Here is a 27,587-nt window from a genome sequence, read left to right as displayed (position 1 = left end):
ACTGAACGTCTTTAGAGGGTAAATAAAGTCTATTGCTTATTAAAATTAAATCTTTCAAGTCCACAATATCATACCAGCTTGTATTTAGATTTAAGTCTTGTCTTCTTATAGCGAATAACTTTAATCAGCTCGTAGGTCGTTTTTTACTCCGTAGTAGTATCGAGGTTTAGTTCAGTAGTAACTGTAAAGTTCACTCCAAAGAGCTCCAGTAGCTTCCGTGTCTATTTGTTTAATTTGGTGAAGAATTCGATCCTCACAGGTGAATAATCCATCTGGATGAGCTCCTGCAGTCTTTTGACAACATGTCCAAGCAAGCAGGAGAAACCGCATCACTGCGCTTCGGCCAGGTGGTCATTGGACCCCCAGGTTCTGGTAAAACCACTTACTGCCGAGGAATGCAGGAGTTCCTCAGTAGCCTCGGACGGAAGGTGGTTGTGGTGAACATGGACCCTGCCAATGAAGGTCTTCCATACCCCTGTGCGGTAGATGTCTCAGAGCTGGTCACGCTGGATGATGTCATGGAAGGTTTAAAACTTGGCCCTAACGGTGGCCTCCTCTACTGTATGGACTATTTGGAAGCCAATCTGGACTGGTTAGAAAGCAAACTTAAACAGCACAGCGACTCTTACTTCTTGTTTGACTGCCCGGGACAGGTGGAACTCTACACCCATCAGAGTTCAGTCAAGAATATATTCTCACAGCTGTCCAGGTGGAACTTCAGGGTGAGTGTCTTCAGACATTTCTCATGTCCTCCAAGCATTAAAATGGTAAAGTTGTATAAATAAATCTAATCTTTATACCTTCATCACAATACAGGCCGAATGATCCTGAATCACATCCAAATGAAAATTCAACCCACATTCGGGGAGTGTCGAGGTGCATTCGAAAACTTCAGACAGTGTTCTCAGAGCAGTCTAAACAGTTGGGCACAGTCCTGCGGCCTCCTCAAATGTTTTGCTTATGTTCAAAACCCTTGTGGTGCAGTTGAAGTGGAAAATCTATCGTACGCCAGTCGAAGTGCCATCTGACCGCGGTCTGACTGCATTCTAAACAATCGGACAGCGTGAAAAAGGCATTTGTGACATTCTGATCGCATTTAGGGGGACGTTCAGCATGTTTCCGCTATGTTGAACGGTGACCAAATGTGCCTGAATGCACCACAAGTGTGCCTCGAGTGCCGCTGGATTATATTCTGCTGAACCTCAATCGGACTGCTATCGTACGCCATTCTTACTGTTCTTAATGCAAACTGGCAGCTGTCCAGGTACATTTGTACTGTGTTCGGAGGCACAGATCAGTCGGGGCAGGTCGGAGTGCAGTCTCGGTGTTTGGACGGCTGTCCTTCGCAATTTCTTATTCCCTCCCAGATGTGGCACGACTTAGCGGGGCATAGCTGCACGACAAGTGTTGCAGGCGCGAGTATTGTAGGAGGGTCCGGGGGCATCCTTCTGAGAAAACTTTAAATTTATAATCCTTTGAAACACTATTTCCTGCTTTTTGAGGGCCGCTTTGTGATGCTAACTGGGATGTTAAATAACGTCCGATGTGTTCTGTAAAAAAGAAAACCAAGCAAAACAGAAAAGCCCCCTATACTGGCTAAATCACAGCATAGGGGCCCCCTATGCTCAACTGCACTGGTGAGAACCCTGAACGATTACTTAATTATTAATAAACCATTAAATTCATTGTTGACTGTTTTGATATTCGATTATTCATTTTGAGTTGTTTAATTTTTTTTTTTTTTTTTTTTTTTTATACAAGATTATTTCACATGGGTATGATGACGCTGGAGAGCCTAAAATGAATTTGGTATTTCCAGGTGAATCTGGGGACACCAGTTTAAGATGGGGAAGCCTAGATGCCAAACACATCTTCTTGATATAGCATCTCACACACACACACCGTGTTATCAGTATATGCAACAGTCTGTCCGAACAGGTCATCAAAGCTCCCAGTGTTCCAGAGGAAAGATTAGACAAACATTGCTCTGGGTTGGATGAATGTTTTGATTCTGAAGCTGGTTTGGATCTAGATCTGGAAGTACACAACCAGTAGGACCTTCTTCCAGAAATCACATAAGTAATGAGCGCCTTGGGGCGGCTGTTTGTTGTGATTTGGCGCTATATAAATAAAATTGATTTGCTTTGATTAATGCTCAAATTCTCTGATTTCAAATTTTTAAATGTGAATATTTTATATTTTACTAGTTTGTTTTTGTTTTGTTTTTTTTGCTTTCATCTGGCAGTCAGCTCAATGTCTCTGGGTTGTGGAGAAAACTGAATATTTGGAGGCATCATCTTGTACTCTGGAAAACATTGATGGTCATTTCACACCAATGTTACACATTTGATGGACCCACTAACTTAGGGTGACCATATTTTGATTATCGAAAACCAGGACACTTGGCCCGGCAATAATACTTGAATGCCTGTCAGTTAAATGGCTCAATGAAAAACAATGAAAACCAGGACATTGTCATCACTTTCCAAAAAAAAAAACTCAGGATGGCCAGGGCAGGATGTGAAAACAAGACATGTCCTGGGAAAACAGGATGTTTGGTCAACCTATACTAGCTCCTCCAGTAATCCAGTATGAAAATAGTCATTATTTGCACCTACTGTATATTATAAACAAACTCTGGCTGAGATAATCAAAATAAAGGCAAACATCTTACATTTTTTTTATAGTCATGCTGCAGGGATCTCACATCAGAACTCTGTAGATGGGCAATTCTATGGTAACGGAATTATGACAGCAGCAAAATCTGGACATATGGCATCTAACCACGACAGATTAGTTCAGATTGTGATTCCGTTACCGTAGAATTGCCCAGTTGTGAAAATATGTTCCGTTGACACTCTTTTTATATATACGGAAAGTATTCACAGCGCATCACTTTTTCCACATTTTCACACAGCTGTATTCCAAAATGGAGTAAATAATTTTTTCCCCTCGAAATTTTACACCCCATAATGACAACATGGAATTATTATTATTACAACCCCTGGCAAAAATTATGGAATCACCGGCCTCGGAGGATGTTCATTCAGTTGTTTAATTTTGTAGAAAAAAAGCAGATCACAGACATGACACAAATCTAAAGTCATTTCAAATGGCAACTTTCTGGCTTTAAGAAACACTATAAGAAATCAAGAAAAAAAGATTGTGGCAGTCAGTAACGGTTACTTTTTTAGACCAAGCAGAGGAAAAAAATATGGAATCACTCAATTCTGAGGAAAAAATTATGGAATCACCCTGTAAATTTTCATCCCCAAAACTAACACCTGCATCATATCAGATCTGGTCGTTAGTCTGCATCTAAAAAGGAGTGAACACACCTTGAAGAGCTGTTGCACCAAGTGGACTGATGAATCATGGCTCCAACACGAGAGATGTCAATTGAAACAAAGGAGAGGATTATCAAACTCTTAAAAGAGAGTAAATCATCACACAGTGTTGCAAAAGATGTTGGTTGTTCACAGTCAGCTGTGTCTAAACTCTGGACCAAATACAAACATCATGGGAAGGTTGTTAAAGGCAAACATACTGGTAGACCAAGGAAGACATCAAAGCGTCAAGACAGAAAACTTAAAGCAATATGTCTCAAAAATCGAAAAATGTACAACAAAACAAATGAGGAACGAATGGGAGGAAACTGGAGTCAACATCTGTGACCGAACTGTAAGAAACCGCCTAAAGGAAATGGGATTTACATACAGAAAAGCTAAACGAAAGGCATCATTAACACCTAAACAGAAAAAAAACAAGGTTACAATGGGCTAAGGAAAAGCAATTGTGGACTGTGGATGACTGGATGAAAGTCATATTCAGTGATGAATCTCGAATCTGCATTGGGCAAGGTGATGATGCTGGAACTTTTGTTTGGTGCCTTTCCAATGAGATTTATAAAGATGACTGCCTGAAGAGAACATGTAAATTTCCACAGTCATTGATGATATGGGGCTGCATGTCAGGTAAAGGCACTGGGGAGATGGCTGTCATTACATCATCAATAAATGCACAAGTTTATGTTGATATTTTGGACAATTGAAAGGATGTTTGGGGATGATGAAATCATTTTTCAAGATGATAATGCATCTTGCCATAGAGCAGAAACTGCAAAAACATTCCTTGCAAAAAGACACATAGGGTCAGAGCAGATCTGATTTGATGCAGGTGTTAATTTGGGGGATGAAAATTTACAGGGTGATTCCATAATTTTTTCCTCAGAATTGAGTGATTCCATATTTTTTTTTCCTCTGCTTGGTCTAAAAAAGTAACCGTTACTGACTGCCACAATCTTTTTTTCTTGATTTCTTATAGTGTTTCTTAAAGCCAGAAAGTTGCCATTTGAAATGACTTTAGTTTTGTGTCATGTCTGTGATCTGCTTTTTTTTCTACAAAATTAAACAAACATTGAACATCCTCTGAGGCTGGTGATTCCATAATTTTTGCCAGGGGTTGTATTATTATTATTATTATTATTTTTTTTTTTTGCAAATTTATTAAAAAGAAAAAACTAAGAAATCACATGTTTTATTCACACCCTTTTCTCCATACTTTGTTGACGTACCTATCTTTGGGCAGTTTTGTCCATTCCTCTTTGCAGCACCTCTCAAGCTCCATCAGATTGGATGGCGAGCGTCGGTGCACAGCCATTTTCAGATCTCTCCAAAGATGTTCAATAGGATTCAGGTCTGGGCTCTGGCTGGGCCACTCAAGGACATTCACAGAGTTGTCCTGAAGCCACTCCTTTGATAGTTTGGTTGTGTGCTTAGGGTCATTATCCTGCTGTAAGATCAGCTGTCGCCCCAGTCTGACGTCAAGAGCGCTCTGGAGCAGGTTTTCATCCAGGATGTCTCTGTACATTGCTGCATTAATCTTTCCCTCAACCCTGACTAGTCTCCCAGTTCTTGCCGCTGAAAAACATCCCCACAGCATGATGCTGCCACCACTATGCTTCACTGTAGGGACGGTGCCTGGTTTCCTCCATACATGCCTGGCATTCACACCACAGAGTTCAATCGATGCCTCATCAGACCAAAGAATTTTGTTTCTCATAGCCTGAGAGTCCTTCAGGTGCCTTTTGGCAAACTCCAGATGGGCTGCCATGTGCCTTTTACCCTTCCCAGATTTCTGCCTTGAGACAATCCTGTCTCGACAGTCGACAGACAATTCCTTTGACTTCAAGCTTGGTTTGTGCTCTGACATGTACTGTCCATCTTTCCAAATCATGTCCAATCAACTGAATTTACCCCAGGCGGACTCCAGTTAAACTGTAGAAACATCTCAAGGATGATCTGTGGAAACAGGATGATTTTGCCATGAAGCTCAGTCTTGAGCTTCATGACAAAGGCTGTGAATACTTATGTACATATGATTCCTATTTGTTTATTTTTAATAAATTTGCAAAAATCTTATAAAAACATTTTTCACATTGTCATTATGGGGTATTCTGCATAGAATTTGGAGGAAAAAATAAATTTCATCCATTTTGGAATAAGGCTGGAACATGAAAAAAAAATGTGGAAAAAGTGCAGCGCTGTGAATACTGTCTGGATGCACTGTATATACAGTGGGGAAAATAAGTATTTGACCCCCTGTCAGTTTTGCAGGTTTTCCCACCTACAAAGAATGGAGAGGTCTGTAATTTTTTATCATAGGTACACTTCAACTGTGAGAGACAGAATCTAAAAAAAAAAAAATCCAGAAAATCACATTGTATGATTTTTAAATAATTAATTTACATTTTATTGCATAAATAAGTATGTGACCCCCTAGAAAAACAGAGCTCAACAGTTGGTACAGAAACATTTGTCTCCCATTACAGAGGTCAAATGTTTCCTGTAGTTTTTCACCAGGTTTGCACACACTGCAGCAGGGATTTTGGTCCACTCCTCCATACAGATCTTCTCCAAATCTTTCAGATTTGGAGTTTCAGCTCCCTCCAAAGATTTTCTATTGAGTTCAGGTCTGGAGACTGTCCATGCCACTCCAGGACCTTGAAATGCTTCTTACGGAGCCCCTCCTTACTTGCCCTGGCTGTGTGTTAGGGGTCATTGTCATGCTGGAAGACCCAGCCATGACCGATCTTCAATGCTCTTACTGAGGGAAGGAGGTTGTTTGCCAAAATCTCGAAATACATGACCCCATCCATACCCCCTTCAATACGGTGCAGTCGTCCTGTCCCCTTTGCAGAAGAGCGCTCCCAGAGTATGATGTTTCCACCCCATGCTTTACGGTTGGGATGGTTTTCTTGGGGTTGTTCTCATCCTCTAAACATGGTAAGTGGAGTTGAATCCAGAAAGCTCTATTTTGGTCTCATCTGACCACATGACCTTCTCCCATGCCTCCTCTGGATCATCCAGATTGTCACTGGTGAACTTCAGACGGGCCTGGACATGTGCTGGCTTGAGCAGGGGGACCTTGCTGCCCTGCAGGATTTTAAACCATGACAGCGTCATGTGTTACTAATGCAATCTTTGTGACTGTGGTCCCAGCTCTCTTCAGGTCATTGACCAGGTCCTCCTGTGTAGTTCTGAGCTTTCTCAGGATCATCCTTACCCCACAAAGTGAGATCTTGCATGGAATCCCAGACCGAGGGAGATTGACAGTCATCTTGTGTTTCTTCTACTTTCTAATAAATATAACAGTTGTTGTCTTCTACCAAGCTGCTTGCCTGTTGTCCTGTAGTCCATCCAAGCCTTGTGCAGGTCTACAGTTTTGTCCCTGGTGTCCTTAGACAGCTCTTTAGTCTTGGCTATGGTGGACAGGTTGGAGTGTGATTGATTGAGTGTGTGAACAGGTGTCTTATACAGGTAACAAGTTCAAACAGGTGCAGTTAATACAGGTAAAGAGTGCAGAATAAGAGGGCTTCTTAAAGAAAAAATAACAGGTCTGTGTGAGCCAGAATTCTTGCTGGTTGGTAGGGGGTCAAATACTTATTGTATGCAACAAAATGCAAATTAATTATTTAAAAATCATACAGTGTGATTTTCTGGATTTTTTTTTTTTTTTTTTTTTTGGATTCTGTCTCTCACAGTTGAAGTGTACCTACAATAAAAATTACAGACCTCTCCATTCTTTGTAGGTGGGAAAACCTGCAAAACTGACAGGGGGTCAAATACTTATTTTCCCCACTGTATATTGATACCACAGTGAGTGATTTAATGCTAGAATTAAAAATTGTATCAGGATGTGTGTTGCATCCTAATTTGAGGTGTGTTCTTTTTTTTCTTGTACCTATTTAATGGAGCTTTTAGTTTTATCTGAACAGTCATTATGTACGTCCATCACCCCTTACGTTGGTTTGACCCCTGTTTTAGCTGACAGCAGTGCACCTTGTGGACTCTCATTACTGCGCTGATCCAGCCAAGTTCATCTCTGTGCTGTGCACATCTCTGTCCACCATGTTGCATGTTGAGCTTCCCCATGTCAGTGTCCTTTCCAAGATGGACCTGATTGAACAGTACGGCAAATTGGGTAAGATAGAGGTTGTAACCCTGTTTGTCTTGCATGCAGTAGTAATTAAATCACTTTATCGGAAAGTTTTTCATGTATACTTCCCAGCTACCTGTTCAACTGCTCGTAATATATAATATGAGTTTGAGTGTTTCAGAAGCTGCTGATTTACTGGGACAAGGTAATAAAACCCCTGCCAATAACAACAGTAAGGGCAATCTGACATTTGTCCCTTGTGTCCCCATTTGGTTCAAATCAATTCTTCACGGACTACCTACCTAGCTGACCTAATTACACCTTACATACTGGCCCGTGCTCTGCATTCTCAGAATGCAGGGCTACTTTGTGTCCCTAAGGTTAAAAACATTAGCAGGCCACAGAGCCTTCTCTTATTGTGCGCCTGTCTTGTGGAATGATCTCCCTACAGAGATAAATGGTCAGATTCCTTAGAGACATCTAAGTCCAGACTAAAGCCGCATCTATTTTCCTTGTACAACCCCAATTCCAGTGAAGTTGGGACATTGTGTAAAATGTAAATAAAAACAATACAATGATTTGCAAATCCTCTTCAACCTGTATTTAATTGAATACAGCACAAAGACAAGATATTTACTGTTCAAATTGATAAACTTTATTGTTTTTGTGCAGATATTTCCTCATTTTGAAATGGATACCTGCAACATGTTTCAAAAAAGTTGGGACGGGGCAGCAAAAGACTGGGAAAGTTGATGAATGCTCAAAGAACACCTAATTGGAAACAGGTGAGTGTCATGATTGGGTATAAAAGGAGCATCCCCAAAAGGCTCAGCCGTTCACAAACCAAGATGGGGCGAGGATCACCACTTTGTGAACAACTGAGTGGAAAAACTAGTCCAACATTTTAAGAACAATGTTTCTCAATGTTCAGTTACAAGGAATTTAGGGATTCCATCATCTACAGTCCATAATATAATCAGAAGATTCAGAGAATCTGGAGAACTTTCTACATGTAAGCTACAAGAACGAAAACCAACATTGAATGCCCATGACCTTTGATCCCTCAGGCAGCACTGCATTAAAAAACGATATCATTGTGTAAAGGATCTTACCACGTGGGATCAGGAACACTTCAGAAAACCATTGTCAGTTAACACAGTTCATCGCTACATCTACAAGTGCAAGTTAAAACTCTACAATGCAAAGCGAAAGCCATACATCAACAACATCCAGAAACGCCGCCGCCTTCTCTGGGCCCGAGCTCATTTGAAATGGAAAGACACAAAGTTGAAAAGTGTGCTGTGGTCGAATGAGTCCACATTTCAAATTGTTTTTGGAAATCATGGATGTCGTGTCCTCCGGACAAAAGAGGAAAAAGACCATCCAGATTGTTACCAGTGCAAAGTTCAAAAGCCAGCATCTGTGTTAGTGCCCATGGCATAGGCAACTTACATATCTGTGATGGCACCATCAATGCTGAAAGGTACATCCAGGTTTTGGAGCAACACATGCTGCCATCCAAGCAACGTCTTTTTCAGGGACGTCCCTGCTTATTTCAGCAAAACAATGCCAAGCCACATTCTGCACGTGTTACAACAGCGTGGCTTCGTAGTAAAAGAATGCAGGTACTAGACTGGCCTGCCTGCAGTCCAAACCTGTCGCCCATTGAAAATGTGTGGCACATTATGAAGCTCAGAATACGACAACGGAGACCCCGGACTGTTGAACAACTGAATTCGTACATCAAGCAAGAATGGGAAAGAATTCCACCTACAAAGCTTCAACAATTAGTGTCCTCAGTTCCCAAACGGACTGTTGAACAACTGAAGTCCATTTCAAAATGAGCAAATATTTGCACAGAAATAATAAAGTTTATCAGTTTGAACATTAAATATTTTGCCTTTGTGGTGTATTCAATTGAATATAGGTTGAAGAGGATTTGCAAATCATTGTATTCTGTTTTTATTTACATTTCACACAATGTCCCAACTTCATTGGAATTGGGGTTGTATGACTAGCATACCGGTGTAGTATGGAACTATGCTTCCTCTCTTTTTAATGCATTTTATTAGCAGCAAAACAGGCCTCATTACATCTAAATTCTGGGTCTGTTCGTGAAGCACGGGGCTAGCTGCCAGCGACCACCTTAGTATTCTCTCTGCTTCCCTGTTGATTTACCCGTGGTGTATTAATGCCATAGGTGCAGTTATTTCTGGACAACCGATTCTACTCTTTATCTCTCTGTCCGAGGCACTGCCGAAACCTTTATAGGATGCTGGCCTGCACCCCAGGGCATCAGACTGACCCTAGGAAGCCGTACTTCTTCAAGACCTACCTATTCAACCACCTAAAGACCCAAGATGGACTGCTTTTTATTTCAATTAAGGACTCTGTTTTTGTTGCTCTTCTGTTTTTTCTTTCTTCTTTTCTGTTTCTTCTGTTTGTAAAGAAAGAAATACTTGTAAAATTTGTAAAAGCCTTATAACTGTTAGAATGGCCTAAGCAGTGGGTCATCCTTCTGAGTGTGGTCTTCTGGAGATATCTTCTTCATTATCACTAGAAGGATCACTGTTGTCTGTGTGCTTGCTCAGGGAGGTTAGTAAGGCTCGATCTTACTCATGTGAAGAGCCTTGAAGAAGCGTTGTTGTGATTTGGTGCTATATAAATAAATTGAAATTGAGGAGTAGGGGAAGAAACAGACAAATGTTTTTCAAACTACCATATGATGTTAATGCACAACTGTCTGTTGTCTGTAGAGGATGGTCTAGAAAAGAAGAAACACCCATTGAACAGCAGTTCTCTAGGTGAAAATGAATTATTGATAGCAAAGATCAGAGAAGAAATGCCACACTAATTTGAGTTAAGAGAAAGGAACCAGTAACTCCGTGAAAGGCATCAGAGGGCTGATGCAAACCCTGCGTGATCTACACACCACAATATAAATGTACAAGTAAATATACATATGTCTCTAATGGTATTTTTCTGACTTCATCATGTGACTTCTGCATGACCTAATTTTGAAGTAATTCATACAAATCGATCACAAATATTTTTGCTTATCAACATATGCTTTAGAACATCAAGCTAGTCTTCTTGGTTTTTGAACAGTACAAAAAAGTTTTTTTTAACCATGTTTCCATGATTTTGACTAAACTACTACAAAATCTAATCACTTCTAGATATCTACCCAATATTCCCACAAACTTTGATCCATATAGATTTCTTGGTTGTTGTATATACAAAAAAGATTTTTCAGACCATGTTTTCCTTGACCCTGACCTTTGACCAAACTACTCTAAAATCTAATCACCTTTTAGATGTCCATCCAAGTAATATTCCCACCAAATTTGATCCATCTAAGCAGCTTGGTTGTTGAGATATACAGAAAAGATGTTTTTCTCATCATGTTTTCCTTGATGCTGACTTTTGACCTATGACCAAACTACTCTTAAAATCTAATCCCTTCAAGATATTCATCCAAGTAATAGTCCCAGTTTTAAGGAAATTCAGCCTTCTGTTTTTGATTTATCTTGTCCACAGACACATACATATCGGTGAAACCAATATCATGCACATCTGCGAAGTGGCAAGCAGGGTAAAACATGCAGAAGATTATCTCTGATTGTGCTTGTAAGGTGTACCGAATGAAGTGGCCTCTGTGTGTAGAAAGAACTTAGTTTCAGTTTTACTTCAGAATTTTTTTACTCTCCCTGTCTGAATTCATCAACAGCTTTCAACCTAGACTTCTACACAGAAGTTATGGACCTGAACTATCTCCTCGATCACTTGGCTGCAGACCCATTCTTCAAAAAATTCCGCCGTCTCAATGAGAAGTTGGCGGAGGTCATACAAGACTACAGTCTCGTCTCCTTTGTTCCTCTCAACGTACAGGTACCGGCATGATTGCTGTGCTTATTACTGGCTCAATCTAAATTATACTGCTGATCGTTTAATCCACTGATTACAATTTAATGGTGCTATAAGTCTACTTAACTGCAGCTTTCTTCAGTAAATTAAATAAGGAACCTCCAAGGGATTTCCTGGTTCTGAAAAGGACTTAAGTGTTAATGGATTCAACTTTGAATAAAGAAAGTTTGAATAACGACCAGATGTCCATGACTGTCAACTTTGAATGTTTTACAGTGTGCTATCTTATAAATGTTTTTGGGCAATAATACAGCTGAGCTTCTTAGAAAAAAAACTGCAAAAAGTTGCATTAGTATTGGCAGGAAATACTAGAATCCTGGTAGCTCAAGTTTATTGTGACTGGTCCCACGGAGCTGTTTACAGGTAAATGTGTTTGCGTTCAGGGTTTTATGTTCAGTACCCACAAAGATCCACAATTGTATTTACTTTGTAATAGTACCCATGGCCATGAAGGCATTAAGGACTCTGGCAAGCCAACATTTGACCCCCAATAACCTTGGCCTTCACCCAAATGATTGACCTCTGAGTATTCTTGCCAGGGCAATTCTGGAATCCACCTACGTGTCTACTAGGGATGGGTATTGATAAGATTTTATCTATTGATTCTGCTTATCGATCAGATTCCTTATCAGTTCCCTTATCGATACCTCTTGTGAATTTTCTGTGTACTAAAAGTAGGCTTTACAGGTTTTCTATGTCAACAACATTTTATTGAGTCTTAAAGTAAATAAATATGAAATTGATCACTGAACTTGATCTCTGGACATTAATAAACTCTGCATGGTGGATCCTTGATTTCTGAACATAAATAAATATAAACAGAATCTGTAGTTTTTGTCAAAAGCATTTCCTTTCAGACATTATTGGCATTAATGTCTTTCCATACATCTGAGCTGAACTTTTGCAGCCGGCTGAGCTGCACGTCAGGATGTAATTCATAAAGAATGCAGGACATCTCATTTTGGGAGGAAAAAAACATTGTCGATTGTAGTTTATCGTCTGTATTACAGCATTTGAAAAGAGGTGTCATTTTATTTAAAGTGGCAATTCATTTTTGAAGTTATTCGGCAGAGAGCTGCGCAGCATTTGGAGCTGTGCTAATGGAACGGAGGACGATTCTCCTTTCTTGACTGCAACAACACAAGAGTCCCAGTTAATGACTTTAATCCACACAAAAGTGACTCACGAGTCACGATTGACATATTTTAATGGCTTTGAGAGGGGTTAAGAAGCAGACTTAAAGCTTCTGAGGAGTTATTATTATTGCTGTTGCTGTTGCTAATATGCATATGTCGCGGTCATGAAGGACCGAAGCTCGTCAGCATCTCACCATGTCATTTAGGTCCTTCAGACTTTATTTTGAGTAAATGCTTCAGGGGACCATTAGCATGGCAAAAAGCTTTCAGCTTCTGGGGGGCTCCGCCCCAGACCCCCCGCCTTTTTAAGCATTTTTCTTTATTTGCCTCTCACATGCCTGGAAAAGCACCTCGCCATCTAACCATGTCTGTTAGGTCCTTCAGACTTTTTTCAATAAAATTGTTCTTGGGAGCATGAGCATGACTGAAACCTTTCAGCTTCTGGGGGAGCTCCGCTCCCCCCAGACCCCCCCGCTTTTTTAAGCATTTTCCTTATTTTGTCTTTCAGCTTCTGGAGGGGCTCTGTCCACCATACTCCCCACCTTTTTAAGCATTTTTCTTTTTTTGCTTTTCAGCCGACCCCCCTAATTACAGCCCTCTTAACCCCCTGCTACTTTAAGCATTTTTTTTAATGTAGATGTAAATTAATATTCAAAGTTTTCAGCTAGTTGACAGTAGGGCTGTACAATATGGCCAAATGATCGTATCTCAATGTTGTCATATAAATTGTCATGTAAATGTCACTTATATACATGTTGTCCATATTCTTGAGCCGCTTAGGTGGGTAGGGAGAGTTCCCATAGGATAAAAAAAAAGCTTTTCATCCTGCCATCCCTGGTTCTCAAGACCACGCACCTAAGTGGCTTTTCTCTCTCTCTCTCTCTCTTTTTTTTTTTAAAGATATTTAGGTGTACCTTAGTACCCACAAGTAGAGTTCCACCTTAGATTTCGAGTGTATAATAAAAGATATACCTTACTGAATTTTCCTATCAATATGATAAACGATATGACTATGATTTGACACATAGTGCAGCAACAGTGAAAATTAAACATTCTTAAACAAAACAGTAATAATACCACACTCATTTTGCACTCATCATAAGGTTAGGATACTGTCCCCTCCAAAAGTATTGGAACACTTGGAATTTCACACATTTTAATTTGTTTATGCCATTTGAAATACAAAAAAATAAAGAATTAAAATTTCTAAAATGATCTTCCTTAAACTCAAACTGAAAGCAAATCTCTAAAACTTGATAAAACCTGTAAATAATAATGTTTTATTGCCAGTTTTCTTCAGACAAGTCAGGGGATGGAAACACGAACATTTCTAAGTCACTGAATATGTCTTGGACTTTATTTACATCAATTATGAAGAAATACAAAAGTTTCTTTTACCAAAACATCAAATCTTAGGCTTTCATCTCAAATGTACTTTCTGTCAAATTGTAGCTGAACTTTCAGGTCTTCTTTTTAAGAAAATCCTCTACACCACTTTGTCAGGTAGCTGGATTTTATATTTTTAATTGATTTATATCAAGTTGTAGAGATTTGCTTTCAGTTTGAGTTAAGGAAGATAATTTTGTAAACAAATGTATTTAAAATGGAATAAACAAATTAAAATGTGTGAAATACCAAGTGTTCCAGTACTTTTGAGGACAACTGAGAAACACTGAGGAGCAGCATCTTACATCTCATATAGTGCAGCAGATAAGAGAATATTTAGAGTGGAATCCTGCAAATGGTAATACAAACATCAAATTTGGCACAATTAATCCATAGACATGAACTCTTAAAAAAAAACTGATTGGCCACTTGAATTTTCAATAGGCAGCCAGGTAGCGTTCAATTAAAGTATTACACAGGGGTGAAAATTAAAAGATGCTCCATTCATATGGAAAACTACGCCACATTATTTGTCTGATCATAAAGATTCCAAAAAAGGTATAGTTTGGACAATTTGTGACTGAATGTTCTGGAGTTATGCGGTAAAAGCAGCAAGAATGGTGACAAAGGTCATTTTCAGTTTGTACAGGGGTCAAAAGTTAAAGTTGCTCCATTAATTTTGCTCCAGCTACAATTGTGCCGAATTTGATGCTTCTATCACCATTTGAAGGATTGTTTCAGTTATCTGCTGCACTAATAAGCCAACAGAGCATGAACCAGCTGCTGTCCATTAGCTTAAACGTGTATATAAGGCAAGCTGAATTAAAGGAGAAATGCTGCTTTTAACAACCTGGACCTCATTTCTGGCATAAAATATGGTCGTTTACTCACCAATATAAGTTTGGTGTGATTAGAAGTCCATAGTTCAAATGACGTGTTCAGTTCAAATCTGAAGCAATTTTCTTCTTCTACTAAGGTGGATTAGAACTTTTTGTGGTACACAGGACAAACTACTGGACAGGAGGAACCTAGCAGTCAATGTGACTCACTGATTTGAAAATGCAGCTCTTTCAACCAGACGTGTGGTGCTGTGACATGTCAATCATCTGTGTCCAATCAGATTTCACGGGAGTCCAGTGAAACCCTGGCCTCCGCTCTAGCTCCACCCATGCCAGGAAGTGTTCAACATCGGACATTTCCTGTTTCACTGACTGACAATTCAGCGCTTCCTGTTTTAGTGTGAGCTTGCCACGGAGTTTCTGCAAGAGTCCATGAGATCTCATCTGTCAATCCAGGAAGTGTTTGACATTCAAACATTTCCTGTTTTACCTGGATTTGAATTTTGGCACTTCCTGTTTAGGACGCCCTGTACCATGAGTGAGCTTTGCACCGCTTCACTCATATTATTATTAATATATAAATAAAAATAAATTTAAAAAATTTACAATTTTTAATACATTTGACTCTTACGACAACAAATGCTGAGCCATTAATTATTATACAGAAAACAAATGCACACAAACGTGCTGAGATGTGAACAGCTGCATGCTAACTTTAACATTGAAAATGCCATAGACATGCTAATGCATTATCATCGGTCCCATTTTAAGTTATAAAATACATCTATCAACTGTTTCAGAAGACCATAACAAGTCGGTTTAACATAAAAAGGTAAATATTACTCACAGACATATGCTCTTTCAGGTTTTAGCGCGGAAAAATTAAGATAAAGCGAAATAAAACAGAACCAACTGTTGTGTGGGCTGCTGAAGAGGAGGCACTGCTGGCCCACCACCACCAGAGGGCGCCCTGCTTGGAGTGCGGGCTCCAAGCACGAGAGGGCGCCAGACCTAGAAGAAGTGACAGCTGTCATTCATCCCCTGCCCCAGCTGTCACTCGTTCATCATCATCACCACCATAAAAGCCGGACTGCAACTCCACCTCCTCGCCGAGAAATCGACTACCATTCCTGAGGTAATCCGTCTCTGCAGTATTTGGATTAATCCACGTTTTGATCTCTGTTTGCAGCCGTTTATTCCTGTGGGACAGTTTTGTCGGAGTGGCGTGTTGTGGGAACCGCGACGTCTTCGCCTCCCACTCCCTCCAGATAAGTGACTGACAGGAGCTGCTTGAGTGTATGATTGGAGGTGGAGGTGCTCCCTCCCATCAGTGTTGGACTGTGTATTACTGAGTGTGCGGACTCACACTCGCACATCCTGTTTTTGCTTTCTGCCAGCAGTGCCAGGGTCGACAGCCGGGAACAGAGGCCACCTGGGGACTCGGGACTTGGCGGCTCCGGTGTCCTTCAGACCGTTGGTGGTGGAAGCCGTGTGGAGTACGGCTTCTCTCTCGTCGGGGGGGTCTCCTATCTTCGAGCCTGCCACACGTCACCTGGTGCTAATTGACTGTGCATATTTTTTGTGTCTTTTCGTTGTGTAGCGTCACAACATTAAATTGTTACCTTTTGGTTTAGTCATTGTCCGTTCATTTGCGCCCCCTGTTGTGGGTCCGTGCTACAACACCTTCACAACAGGATTTCTCGGCCATCGTCATGGACTCCGAGGGGCGTCAACCCGAGCTTGAACGGCCAATGGAAGAACCAGGAGTGCAGGCGTCAGCAGGAGGCGTGTTGAGTGAGCTGCAGCAGATCTTAACCGCCTTCACGGCTCGGTTAGACTTAGTGACCGAGCAGAATGTCCTCCTTAATCGGAGGGTGGAGGCTCTCACCGCCAGGGTGGAAGCGCACGAGCAGGGCGCTGCTGCAGCCGCTCCTCTGGCTGGTCCTGGGCCTGTATCAGACGTTCCACTGGTCGTTCAACGAACCCCCCCACCGTCCCCTGAAGCATACATAAGCCCTCCGGAACCGTACGGGGGCTGTGTCGAGACGTGCGCGGACTTCCTCATGCAGTGTTCGCTCGTCTTTTCACAGCGCCCTGTCATGTACGCATCAGACGCTAGCCGGGTGGCTTATGTGATCAATTTGCTTCGAGGAGAGGCACGCGCATGGGCTACGGCGCTTTGGGAGCAGAATTCACGGCTCCTAACGTCTTATACTGGGTTTGTACGGGAGTTCAAACAAGTGTTTGATCATCCCAACAGAGGCGAGACCGCTTCGAACGTGCTGCTGTCGATGAGACAGGGGCGCCGTAGCGCAGCCGAGTATGCAGTCGACTTCCGCATCGCGGCAGCGAGGTCCGGCTGGAATAACGTTGCGCTCCGCGCCGCCTTTGTAAATGGACTGTCACCGGTCCTCAAGGAGCACCTACTGGCTAAGGAGGAACCGCGGGATTTTGACGGGCTTATTGATTTAGTTATACGCTTAGACAACCGCTTAAACGAGCATCGTCGGGAGCAGGCCGGGGGGCGTGACCGGGCACGAGCCGTCCCTCCTCCTTCCGGTTCCGACAAAGTGACGTCGTCCCCACGCTTCACTGCCAGAGAGCTCCGTGTGGCTACAGCTCTCCCTGCTGAGGAGGCTATGGACACGAGCAGGGCCAAAGTAAAATCAAACATCAGACAAAGGAGACTGGCCCGCGGGGAGTGTTTTATCTGCGGCTCATGTGAGCACATGCAGAGGGACTGCCCTAAACGGTCAAACTACAACGCCCGTCCTTAGAAACTGGGCTAAGGGTGGGCCATAATACGCACGCGGGAAAACCCCGCAAATCTGCACGAATCCCAGTAACAATCCTGAGTGGGGATTTAACCCTTCATGCCCCAGCACTATTAGACACAGGGTCGGAAGGGAATCTGCTGGACAGCAGATGGGCAAAGGAAGTAGGGCTCCCCCTGGTGGCTCTGCCGGCACCATTGCAGGTGCGAGCACTAGACGGCACCCTGCTTCCATTAATCACACATCAGACTCAACCAATGACTTTGGTTGTGTCTGGGAATCACAGGGAGGAGATAGTGTTCCACGTCACACCATCTACTTCCCGAGTGATTTTGGGCTTTCCATGGATGGTGAAGCACAATCCCCGGATTGATTGGCCGTCTGGGGTTGTGACGCAGTGGAGCGAAACCTGCCACCGGGAGTGCCTAGGATCCTCGGTTCCTCCCGGCACTACGGCTAATGAGGAGGTCAAAGTCCCCCCCAATCTATCGGCGGTGCCAAAGGAGTACCATGATCTTGCTGACGTTTTCAGCAAAGATCTGGCGCTCACTCTTCCCCCGCACCGACCGTATGATTGTGCCATCGATTTGGTCCCGGGCGCTGAGTACCCGTCCAGCAGGCTGTACAACCTCTCACGTCCGGAACGCGAATCAATGGAGACCTACATCTGGGACTCCTTAGCTGCCGGGCTGATCCGAAACTCCACCTCCCCGATGGGTGCTGGTTTCTTTTTTGTGGGCAAGAAAGACGGCGGACTCCGTCCATGCATTGATTACAGAGGGCTGAACGAGATCACGGTTCGCAACCGATACCCGTTGCCCCTGTTGGATTCTGTGTTTACGCCCCTGCATGGAGCCCAAATTTTCACTAAATTGGATCTTAGAAACGCGTACCACCTGGTTCGGATCCGGGAGGGAGACGAATGGAAGACGGCGTTTAACACCCCGTTAGGTCACTTTGAGTACCTGGTCATGCCGTTCGGCCTCACCAACGCCCCCGCGACGTTCCAAGCTTTGGTAAACGACGTCTTGCGGGACTTCCTGCATCGGTTCGTCTTCGTATATCTGGACGATATACTCATCTTCTCCCCGGACCCTGAGACCCATGTCCAGCATGTACGTCAGGTCCTACAGCTGTTGTTGGAGAATCGGCTGTTTGTGAAGGGCGAGAAGTGCGAGTTCCACCGCACTTCTTTGTCCTTCTTGGGGTTCATAATCTCCTCCAACTCCGTCGCCCCTGATCCGGCCAAGGTTGCGGCGGTGAGAGATTGGCCCCAACCGATAAGCCGTAGGAAACTACAGCAGTTCCTCGGCTTTGCAAATTTCTATAGGAGGTTCATCAAAGGTTACAGTCAGGTAGTTAGCCCCTGACTGCCCTGACCCTCCACCAAAGTCCCCCTTCACCTGGTCGGATCGGTGCGAAGCCGCGTTCCAGGAGTTGAAACGCCGGTTCTCGACTGCACCAGTTCTGGTGCAGCCTGATCCTGATCGCCAGTACGTAGTTGAAGTGGACGCCTCTGACTCAGGGATAGGAGCCGTGCTGTCCCAGAGCGTGGAGGCTGATAAGGTTCTCCATCCTTGTGCCTTTTTTTTCCCGCAGGTTGACCCCAGCTGAACGGAACTATGACGTCGGCAATCGGGAACTCCTCGCGGTGAAGGAGGCTCTTGAAGAGTGGAGACACCTGCTGGAGGGGGCGTCGTTGCCCTTCACGGTTTTCACGGACCATCGGAACCTCGAGTACATCCGGACCGCCAAGCGGCTGAACCCCAGGCAAGCCCGCTGGTCTCTGTTCTTCGGGCGCTTTGACTTCCAGATCACGTACTGCCCCGGGACCAAGAACCAAAAACCAGATGCATTGTCCCGGGTGCATGAAGAAGCCAAAGCGGAGTTGTCGAACCCCACCGTGACCATCATCCCCGAGTCCACTGTCGTGGCCACCCTCACCTGGGACGTGGAGAAGACCGTCTGGGAGGCCCTGACAAGAAGCCCGGACCCGGGGACCGGCCCCAAGAACAGACTCTACGTCCCACCAGAGGCAAGAGCTGCCGTCTTGGACTTCTGTCACGGGTCCAAGCTGTCCTGTCATCCCGGAGTACGCAGGACCGTGGCAGTAGTCCAGCAGCGCTTCTGGTGGGCGTCCCTGGAAACCGATGTCCGGGAATACGTCCAGGCCTGTACCATCTGCGCCAGGGGTAAGGCGGACCACCGGAGGACGACGGGACTCCTCCATCCTCTGCCAGTGCCTCATCGCCCCTGGTCTCACATCAGCCTGGACTTCGTCACGGGCCTCCCGCCGTCCCAGGGCAACACCGTGATTCTCACGATAGTGGACCGGTTCTCCAAGGCGGCCCACTTCGTGGCCCTCCCGAAGCTCCCGACGGCCCAGGAGACAGCAGACCTCCTGGTCCACCACGTCATGCGGCTGCATGGGATACCGTCGGACGTCGTCTCGGATCGGGGCCCCCAGTTCTCTTCACAGGTGTGGAAGAGTTTCTGTAAGGAGCTGGGGGCCACCGTAAGTCTCTCGTCCGGGTACCACCCAGACCAACGGCCAGGCAGAGCGGGCTAATCAGGAGTTAGAGCAAGCCCTCCGATGTGTCACCTCCGCGCATCCGGCGGCCTGGAGTCACCATCTGGCCTGGATCGAGTATGCCCACAACAGCCAAGTTTCGTCTGCTACCGGCCTCTCCCCTTTTGAGGCATGTTTGGAGTACCAGCCCCCGTTGTTCCCGTTGGTGGAGGGAGAGGTCGGTGTGCCCTCGGTCCAGGCCCACCTCAGGAGGTGCCGCCGGGTGTGGCAGGCCGCCCGCTCTGTATTGGTCAAGGCCCGGACGAGGGCTAAGGCCCATGCGGACCGCCGGCGTTCCCCGGCCCCCACATACCAGCCTGGGCAGGAGGTGTGGCTTTCGACCAAGGACATCCCTCTGTCTGTCGCCTCCCCTAAATTGAAAGACAGATTCATCGGACCATTTGAGATCCTCAAGATCATCAACCCGGCCGCAGTGAAGCTTCGACTCCCAGCTTCACTGCGGATTCACCCCGTCTTTCACGTTTCCCGTCTCAAGCCACACCACACCTCGCCCCTCTGTACTCCGGGACCACCGCCGCCTCCTGCCCGGCTCATCGACGGGGAGCCTGCCTGGACAGTGCGCAGGCTCCTGGACGTCCGTCGTAAGGGCCGGGGTTTCCAATATCTGGTGGACTGGGAGGGGTATGGACCTGAGGAACGCTCCTGGGTGAAGAGGAGCTTCATCCTGGACCCGGCCCTCCTGGCCGATTTCTACGCAAGACATTCGGACAAGCCTGGTCGGACGCCAGGAGGCGCCCGTTGGGGGGGGGGGTCCTGTTGTGTGGGCCGCTGAAGAGGAGGCACTGCTGGCCCACCACCACCAGAGGGCGCCCTGCTTGGAGTGCGGGCTCCAAGCACGAGAGGGCGCCAGACCTAGAAGAAGTGACAGCTGTCATTCATCCCCTGCCCCAGCTGTCACTCATTCATCATCATCACCACCATAAAAGCCGGCTGCAACTCCACCTCCTCGCCGAGAATCGACTACCATTCCTGAGGTAATCCGTCTCTGCAGTATTGGATTAATCCACGTTTGATCTCTGTTTGCAGCCGTTTATTCCTGTGGGACAGTTTTGTCGGAGTGGCGTGTTGTGGGAACCGCGACGTCTTCGCCTCCCACTCCCTCCAGATAAGTGACTGACAGGAGCTGCTTGAGTGTATGATTGGAGGTGGAGGTGCTCCCTCCCATCAGTGTTGGACTGTGTATTACTGAGTGTGCGGACTCACACTCACACATCCTGTTTGCTTTCTGCCAGCAGTGCCAGGGTCGACAGCCGGGAACAGAGGCCACCTGGGGACTCGGGACTTGGCGGCTCCGGTGTCCTTCAGACCGTTGGTGGTGGAAGCCGTGTGGAGTACGGCTTCTCTCTCGTCGGGGGGGGTCTCCTATCTTCGAGCCTGCCACACGTCACTTGGTGCTAATTGACTGTGCATATTTTTTGTGTCTTTTCGTTGTGTAGCGTCACAACATTAAATTGTTACCTTTTGGTTTAGTCATTGTCCGTTCATTTGCGCCCCCTGTTGTGGGTCCGTGCTACGACACCTTCACAACACCAACGGTGGATCGAAGCACTGCTTCACTGGTTAATGCTTCAAAGTGGAGTCGTGCTGCAGAAGTGGTTGATTACAAAGCCGCTGCAAATGATCATTTTCCAGACAAACACCCTCAAAAACAACGGCTGCTCTGAAGGACCGATAAAGGAATTGTTAAGCAAAAAGACTGTTGATATCGGTGGATCGAATTATTTCTTAACGATATCTAAAAAGAACCGGTTCTTGATACCCAACCCTAGTGTCTACCACATTTGCTCCAAACTGGCTTGAAAATCAAATTCTTTGACCTCAACCTTTGCAAGAATTAATTCTTGAAAATTTGGAGTGAACTTTCATTGACATACCAGGTTCGGCACAAATCAACAAAAGGACCTTGGAAGAGTTGGACAAAAAACAGACAGGCAGATATGACTTTGACCCTAGTGATTGACCTTTTGCATGTTTGACTTCGCTGTGCAATTCCAGAACCCACTTCCACTTTTGTGCCAAGTTTACTGGAATCACAGTGGAAAAACTAAAATGCTTTACCTTTGACCCCAATGGTTGACCTTTGGCACATTGGACCTTGCCTGGGCAATTCCAGAACCCATCTACATATGTGTGCCAGGTTTAGTGCAAATTGGAATGAAAACGTAAGTTTTGACCCCAGTGACCTTGACCCAGGTGGTTAACATTTGGTAAATTTGATGTTACTTGGACAATTCTAGTACTGTAAATTTGGTGGTGGGGGAGCTGTATGCTAGCTGGTTTGGCTCATGGTGTACAGTCCGTAATTTCACTTTGTCTACTTTACCTGAGAAGCTTGCAGTGAGTTTTGTGTAATTTATATAGCATGATGTTGGTTTTATTATGTTCCTTACTATACTGTGTGTTCAATATATTATTAATAAAGTAAAAAAAAAAGGGGGACTTGCGATGTGAGATCCATACGTGACATTCTAAGACTGAAAAGGGTTAATTAGTATATTACCAAAAATAAACAAACAGAAAACCAAAAAACACCAAGTTGGCCATATGGGTTGGATGCTGTATGACTAACATCCTTCACAAAGTAGATTGCGAGCTTTAGTTTGTTGTTATTTTGAGTGTCCCATTTTTACCTGCATTGCCTAAGGCAGAGCAGTTTGAGGAAATGCAACACTGTCACGTTGTGTATCAAAGAGAAACTTTGTACAAAACTTCACCTCACTAATTCTTGGCACAGGGTTGTTGTTGAACATGCTTTGATTCTAATTGGAGCCACCTGCAGATGGGTGGGGGTGGGGGGCACGTTGAGTTTCAGAAATGTTTTGTGTGTGGTGACTTGACAAACGACATCTGGTGTATTTTGATTCTGTTTGTAGCTACTGGAGCCAAATCTCTGTAACTTTGTGTACACTGAATCTTGACAAGGACTTTGTGTATCAACTTCAAACTCAGCGCACAAGGTAATCTCACTAAAGGTGCCCTGACACTTGCACGACTTTGATACGCACAGTTGCACGCACGTCGTCCTGACGATCCCACCCATTGTGTTCCTAGCTGGATGCCATGCTTTGTTCCACTGGCTGCCACGCGTTGTGCACTGGACGCTGCGTATATAAAATTATTATTTTGTAGCAGATTAATCATTTTCTGTTGGAGTTGGCTGTTGAAAACGCCTCTAATCCCTTCCGGAATCACACCTGCTCCAGCTGCAGCTTGTCTGTCTCTCTTGCACGCGTGCGCTTAATGCTGGGAGAACGCATTTGGAACTGTTTAAAAGGGTAATTATTTGTAATGTTTATATTGTAATGGCTTGATAAAACAGTTGCATGTTCATCCCTTCTTGTGTGCAGCTGAAAAGTATGTTTATGATAGATTTAACATCTTGTTATAATCGTTCAGACGAGCTGCGCTCTGAATTGTTTTGAATTGTTTGTGCAATGTTCACTTGAAGTTCACATCATTAATGCACAATGGAGATTTTGAACATTTCAAAATTTTCTTTGCGCACGTGCACAAAGCTGTGCAAAGTTTACAAAGGTTTCCAGCAAGTTTGAGACGAGTTTACTCTTGTGCACAGCAGAGTGCGTGCAAGCGCAGATCAAAGTCGTACAAATGTCAGGGGGCCTTAAGACCTTTGACCTGTTCAGTATTGGGCATGTTTCAGTTCTAATTGTAGCCACTAGGGTGTTAAGTCTCTCAGACTGACTATCGTGGATCATATTGAAACTTGCTGCTGTAGATTATACTTTGTCTACACATGTACAAAATGGACGTTGGGCTCGACTCAGTGATGCAGGTTAAGGTAGTTATTGCTGTTGTTGTAACTCTTATGATTGCTGCTCGTTCGCATTCTTTCATTCATTCCTAAAATATTTCAAAAAGGGTATTTCTCATAAAGCAGTCATCAAAGGTGACTGCAGCACTCGGAGGCTTGATTGCTAACAAATTTTTAATATGACTAGGGTTGTAAAAAATGCATGTCTGTTATTTTCTGAATCTGTGTATTTTTATATATTTATTTGTTTATATATTAATGGACAGTTTAACAGAATGTCTGTGATATATTATGTTGCAGGTTTTAATGTATTTCTACATTTATATAGAGCAGATCTGGCCAGAACATTGTTCACCTCCCACATTATTTCACTGCAGCACACAAGGTGAATCACATATTTCATATATTAAATCATAAGTAATTTTTACAATTTGAAACTGAAGACTCCATCACTGTTATTTCACAGCTGAAAGAACATGTGCTGTCTGCACTCCACGTCCACTCTTGTTACTTTTTTGTATGTAGACGCTCGCATACCATCCTCTACACCAGGGGTTTTCAAAGTGTGGGAGAGTGAGCCCCCTTCAGAGAACAAATGAATAGATGCCCCCCCCCCCCAACACACATACACACTATTTCAATATCTGTGTTTCTTTTTATTCTTTTACAAATCTTAAACACATTTTAAAAGTATTTTTGTGTTTTTAAGGAACTGTCTATGCATTTACAACTTTTACAGCGTCTGTAAACATTTTAAACATGTTTTTGAAGAACTTTCTATTCTTTCACACATTTTACACCCTTTTCAGACATTTTAAACATGTTTTTAAGGAACTTTCTATTCTTCTATTTTTGTCTTTTGTCATATTTTAAACATCTTTTTAAAAAAACATTTAAACATCTCTGTATTTAGATATCTTTGGCATAACTAACACATTTTAAAATAAATATAAGGGATGGGTATTGATAAGTTTTTATCTATAAGGGATGGGTATTGATAAGTTTTTATCTATCTGCCATTATCAATTCCGCTTATCGATCCAATTCCTTATCGATTCCCTTATCAATACCTCCTGCGAATTTTCTGTGTACTAAAAGTAGGCTTTACAGGTTTTATATGTCAACAACATTTTATTGAGTCTTAAAGTAAATAAATATGAAATTGGTAACTGGATCCTTGATCTCTCGACATAAATAAAAATAAACAAAATCTGTAGTTTTTGTCAAAAGCATTTCCTTTCAGACATTAATGGCATGAATGTCACTCCATACCTCTGAGCTCTTACAGCCGGCTGTGCTGCAAGTCAACATCAGTGTAATTCATAAAGAATGCAGGACGTCTCATTTATGGAGGGAAAAACATTTTAGTTTGTTGTCTGTGTTACAACATTTGGAAAGAGGTGTCATTTGATTTAAACGGTGATTCGGTTTGAAGCTATTAATTCAGACCAGACTCTGACTTGACTCGGCAGAGAGCAGCGCAGCGTTTGGAGCTGTGCGAACAGAACGGAGGACTATTCTCGTTTCTTTCAACACAAGAGCTTAAAAGCGCTTGATTACAGACCCGCTGCAGGGTCTGTAATCAGCGTAAAGAAATGACAATTTTTCCAATAAAACGCTGTCAAAACCAACAGCCACTCTGAAGGACCAATAAGGGACTCGTTAAGCAAAAAGGCTATTGATGTTGGTGGATTGAATCATTTCTTTGATTCTCGAAAAGAAGGGGTTCATGATACCCATCCCTTGCGCCCCCTTGAAGAACGCTGGCGCCGGGAGGGCACGTCTCACAGTTTGAAAAGCACTGCTCTACACCACTGTAACGTCACTGAAAATGATGGTAGCAACTGACAAATAAATTTTAAAAAAAATCCTCCTGGGTCTGTGGCTCCATAATGAAAGCAGATTTCAAAATGTCTTTGTTTTCCCCGTTTCCCTTCATTAAGCAGCTGGTTGGTACTTTGGATACCATTGGTACTTTGCAGAGCAAATATAAAGTGTGCTGTGCAAACCCAAAATAAATACCCTTTTACCCTTGAGAGAGCAGGACATTACTCAGTCATTAGCAACAGTAAAATAGCTTTTCGATTTTTATATTAGGCCTAGTGTGACGGAGGCTAGCAGGAGTCGCTGTGCGATAGTAGCCGGTGGGCCTCACTCCCCCTGACATCTAAGAGATACGCTGGCTGCTCAGGCTAGAGCCGAGGTTTTTAGCCGCCTGGTCAGAGCGTCCGCCTCCCATGCTGGAGATTACGAGTTTGCGTCCCAAGGGGAGTGAGTGGGAGGAGTCTGAATCTACAATGCAGAGCAGCCGCTACACTAGCATGCATGTGTGACTTGTGTTTTTGATAAACAAAACCAAGGCTGAAATTCAGCATTTCCATGGTTACAGAATCAGAGAAAAAAGCCTGCTTGTGTGCTGTTTGTTGGATAAAAAAATTAAGATGATACTGTATGAAATGCATCTGACACAACATTGATTTGTGCTAGAAGTTCTGTAATTTAATAACCACTGGTGTGTGTACTTTCATAAATAAACAAAGAATTGCCTACGAGCTCTGTTTTGCAGAAGATTCAGTGAGTTTCAGCAACAAATATTTAGTTACTGGTTAATTGAAGTGGATTTAAACAGGGAAACCCCCTGATCAAATTTGTTTTGGGTTTTTTTTCCCTTCTTCTTCCTCTTCATCTTCTTTCTCCAGGACAAAGACAGCATGATTCAGGTCTTACGGACAGTTGATAAGGCCAATGGCTACTGCTTTGGAGACCTTGAGGAAAGGAATTTGCAGGCTATGATGTCAGCTGCTGTGGGGGCAGACTTCCAGTTCAACTTGTATCCTTTGCTGATCATGATGGTGACTCACTGTGACTCAAAGATCCAGCCTTAAGGTTTACTGAAAGTGGCTGAAACTGAATAGTCTGTAATTTATAAAACAATTTCATGAAGTGTTTATGTAGACATGATTGAAACACTACCATATTAATTGCATTGTTTGACTTAACAGTTGATACTCCAGTACTCTCGGAGTGCAAGAGCGGTACGTGGAAACTGGTGGGAAGACTGTGGAGGAGGAAATGATGGATCTGTAAACTGAAAAGCCCAAATAAAAGGACAACACTGCCATTTTTTTTAGCACTCGTTCATTGGGAGATTCTTGGCAACATCCATTGCGCTTGGCTTGAATTCAGATGCCACAAAAGCACTGGAGAGGCATGAAATACCTCTAGCTGCTGTGTAGATCCTTTAAGGTTACACCACATGAAAAGTTCGCATCTGAACAAACAGCTGAACTTTGCTTTCTTTGCTTTTTTTCCCCTCCATGTTCATGTGGGGTCCAATGTCTGGGTACTACTGAGCTGTATTTGAGGGTTCATTGTCTTGCACAATGAAACTTTGGTATTCAGCAGCACACAGGAATTAGAACCACCAACCTTGAGGTTAATGGATAACTGACTCCACCAACTGGACTATTTATAATCTCAGCTCTAATATGTACTTTCATTTGTAGGTGTCAGTGTTTTGTTTGATCCATTTTCCACTGTGCTTTTTGTAGACTTCAACAATGAAATCCACTCACTCATTCATCTTCAACGTATACTCCAATTAAGGGGCAGCCAGAGCCTGTCCCAGCAGTCAAAGGACGTGAGGTGGGGTACAACCTGGACAGGACGCCAGTCTGTCACAGGGCCACATATAGACAAACACATGCACACCTACGGTCAATTTCA

General features: G+C 43.6%; 1 protein-coding gene across 1 annotated transcript; it reads left to right on the top strand.

The window, feature by feature from the left end:
* On the top strand, positions 1 to 27,439 carry gpn2 (GPN-loop GTPase 2). The gene is made up of 6 exons (XM_034175160.1): positions 1 to 18; positions 260 to 722; positions 7,326 to 7,482; positions 11,168 to 11,328; positions 26,561 to 26,691; positions 26,876 to 27,439. Exons 2-6 carry the CDS (start codon positions 303 to 305, stop codon positions 26,946 to 26,948), a joined length of 942 nt encoding a protein of 313 aa, XP_034031051.1. The 5' UTR covers positions 1 to 18; positions 260 to 302; the 3' UTR covers positions 26,949 to 27,439.
* The last annotated feature ends 148 nt before the right edge of the window (positions 27,440 to 27,587 follow it).

The sequence above is a fragment of the Thalassophryne amazonica genome, chromosome 7 (genome assembly GCF_902500255.1).
Source record: "Thalassophryne amazonica chromosome 7, fThaAma1.1, whole genome shotgun sequence".
In the NCBI taxonomy this organism is placed as follows: Eukaryota; Metazoa; Chordata; class Actinopteri; order Batrachoidiformes; family Batrachoididae; genus Thalassophryne; species Thalassophryne amazonica.
This window is presented reverse-complemented; position numbering and strand designations above follow the sequence as displayed.

Coding starts and splice junctions, on each gene's coding strand:
- gpn2 (XM_034175160.1), top strand. CDS start 303: ATGTCCAAGCAAGCAGGAGAAACCGCATCACTGCGCTTCGGCCAGGTG. Junction 7,483..11,167: donor TGAACAGTACGGCAAATTGG/GTAAGATAGAGG, acceptor ATTCATCAACAG/CTTTCAACCTAGACTTCTAC. Junction 26,692..26,875: donor GCAGACTTCCAGTTCAACTT/GTATCCTTTGCT, acceptor TTGATACTCCAG/TACTCTCGGAGTGCAAGAGC.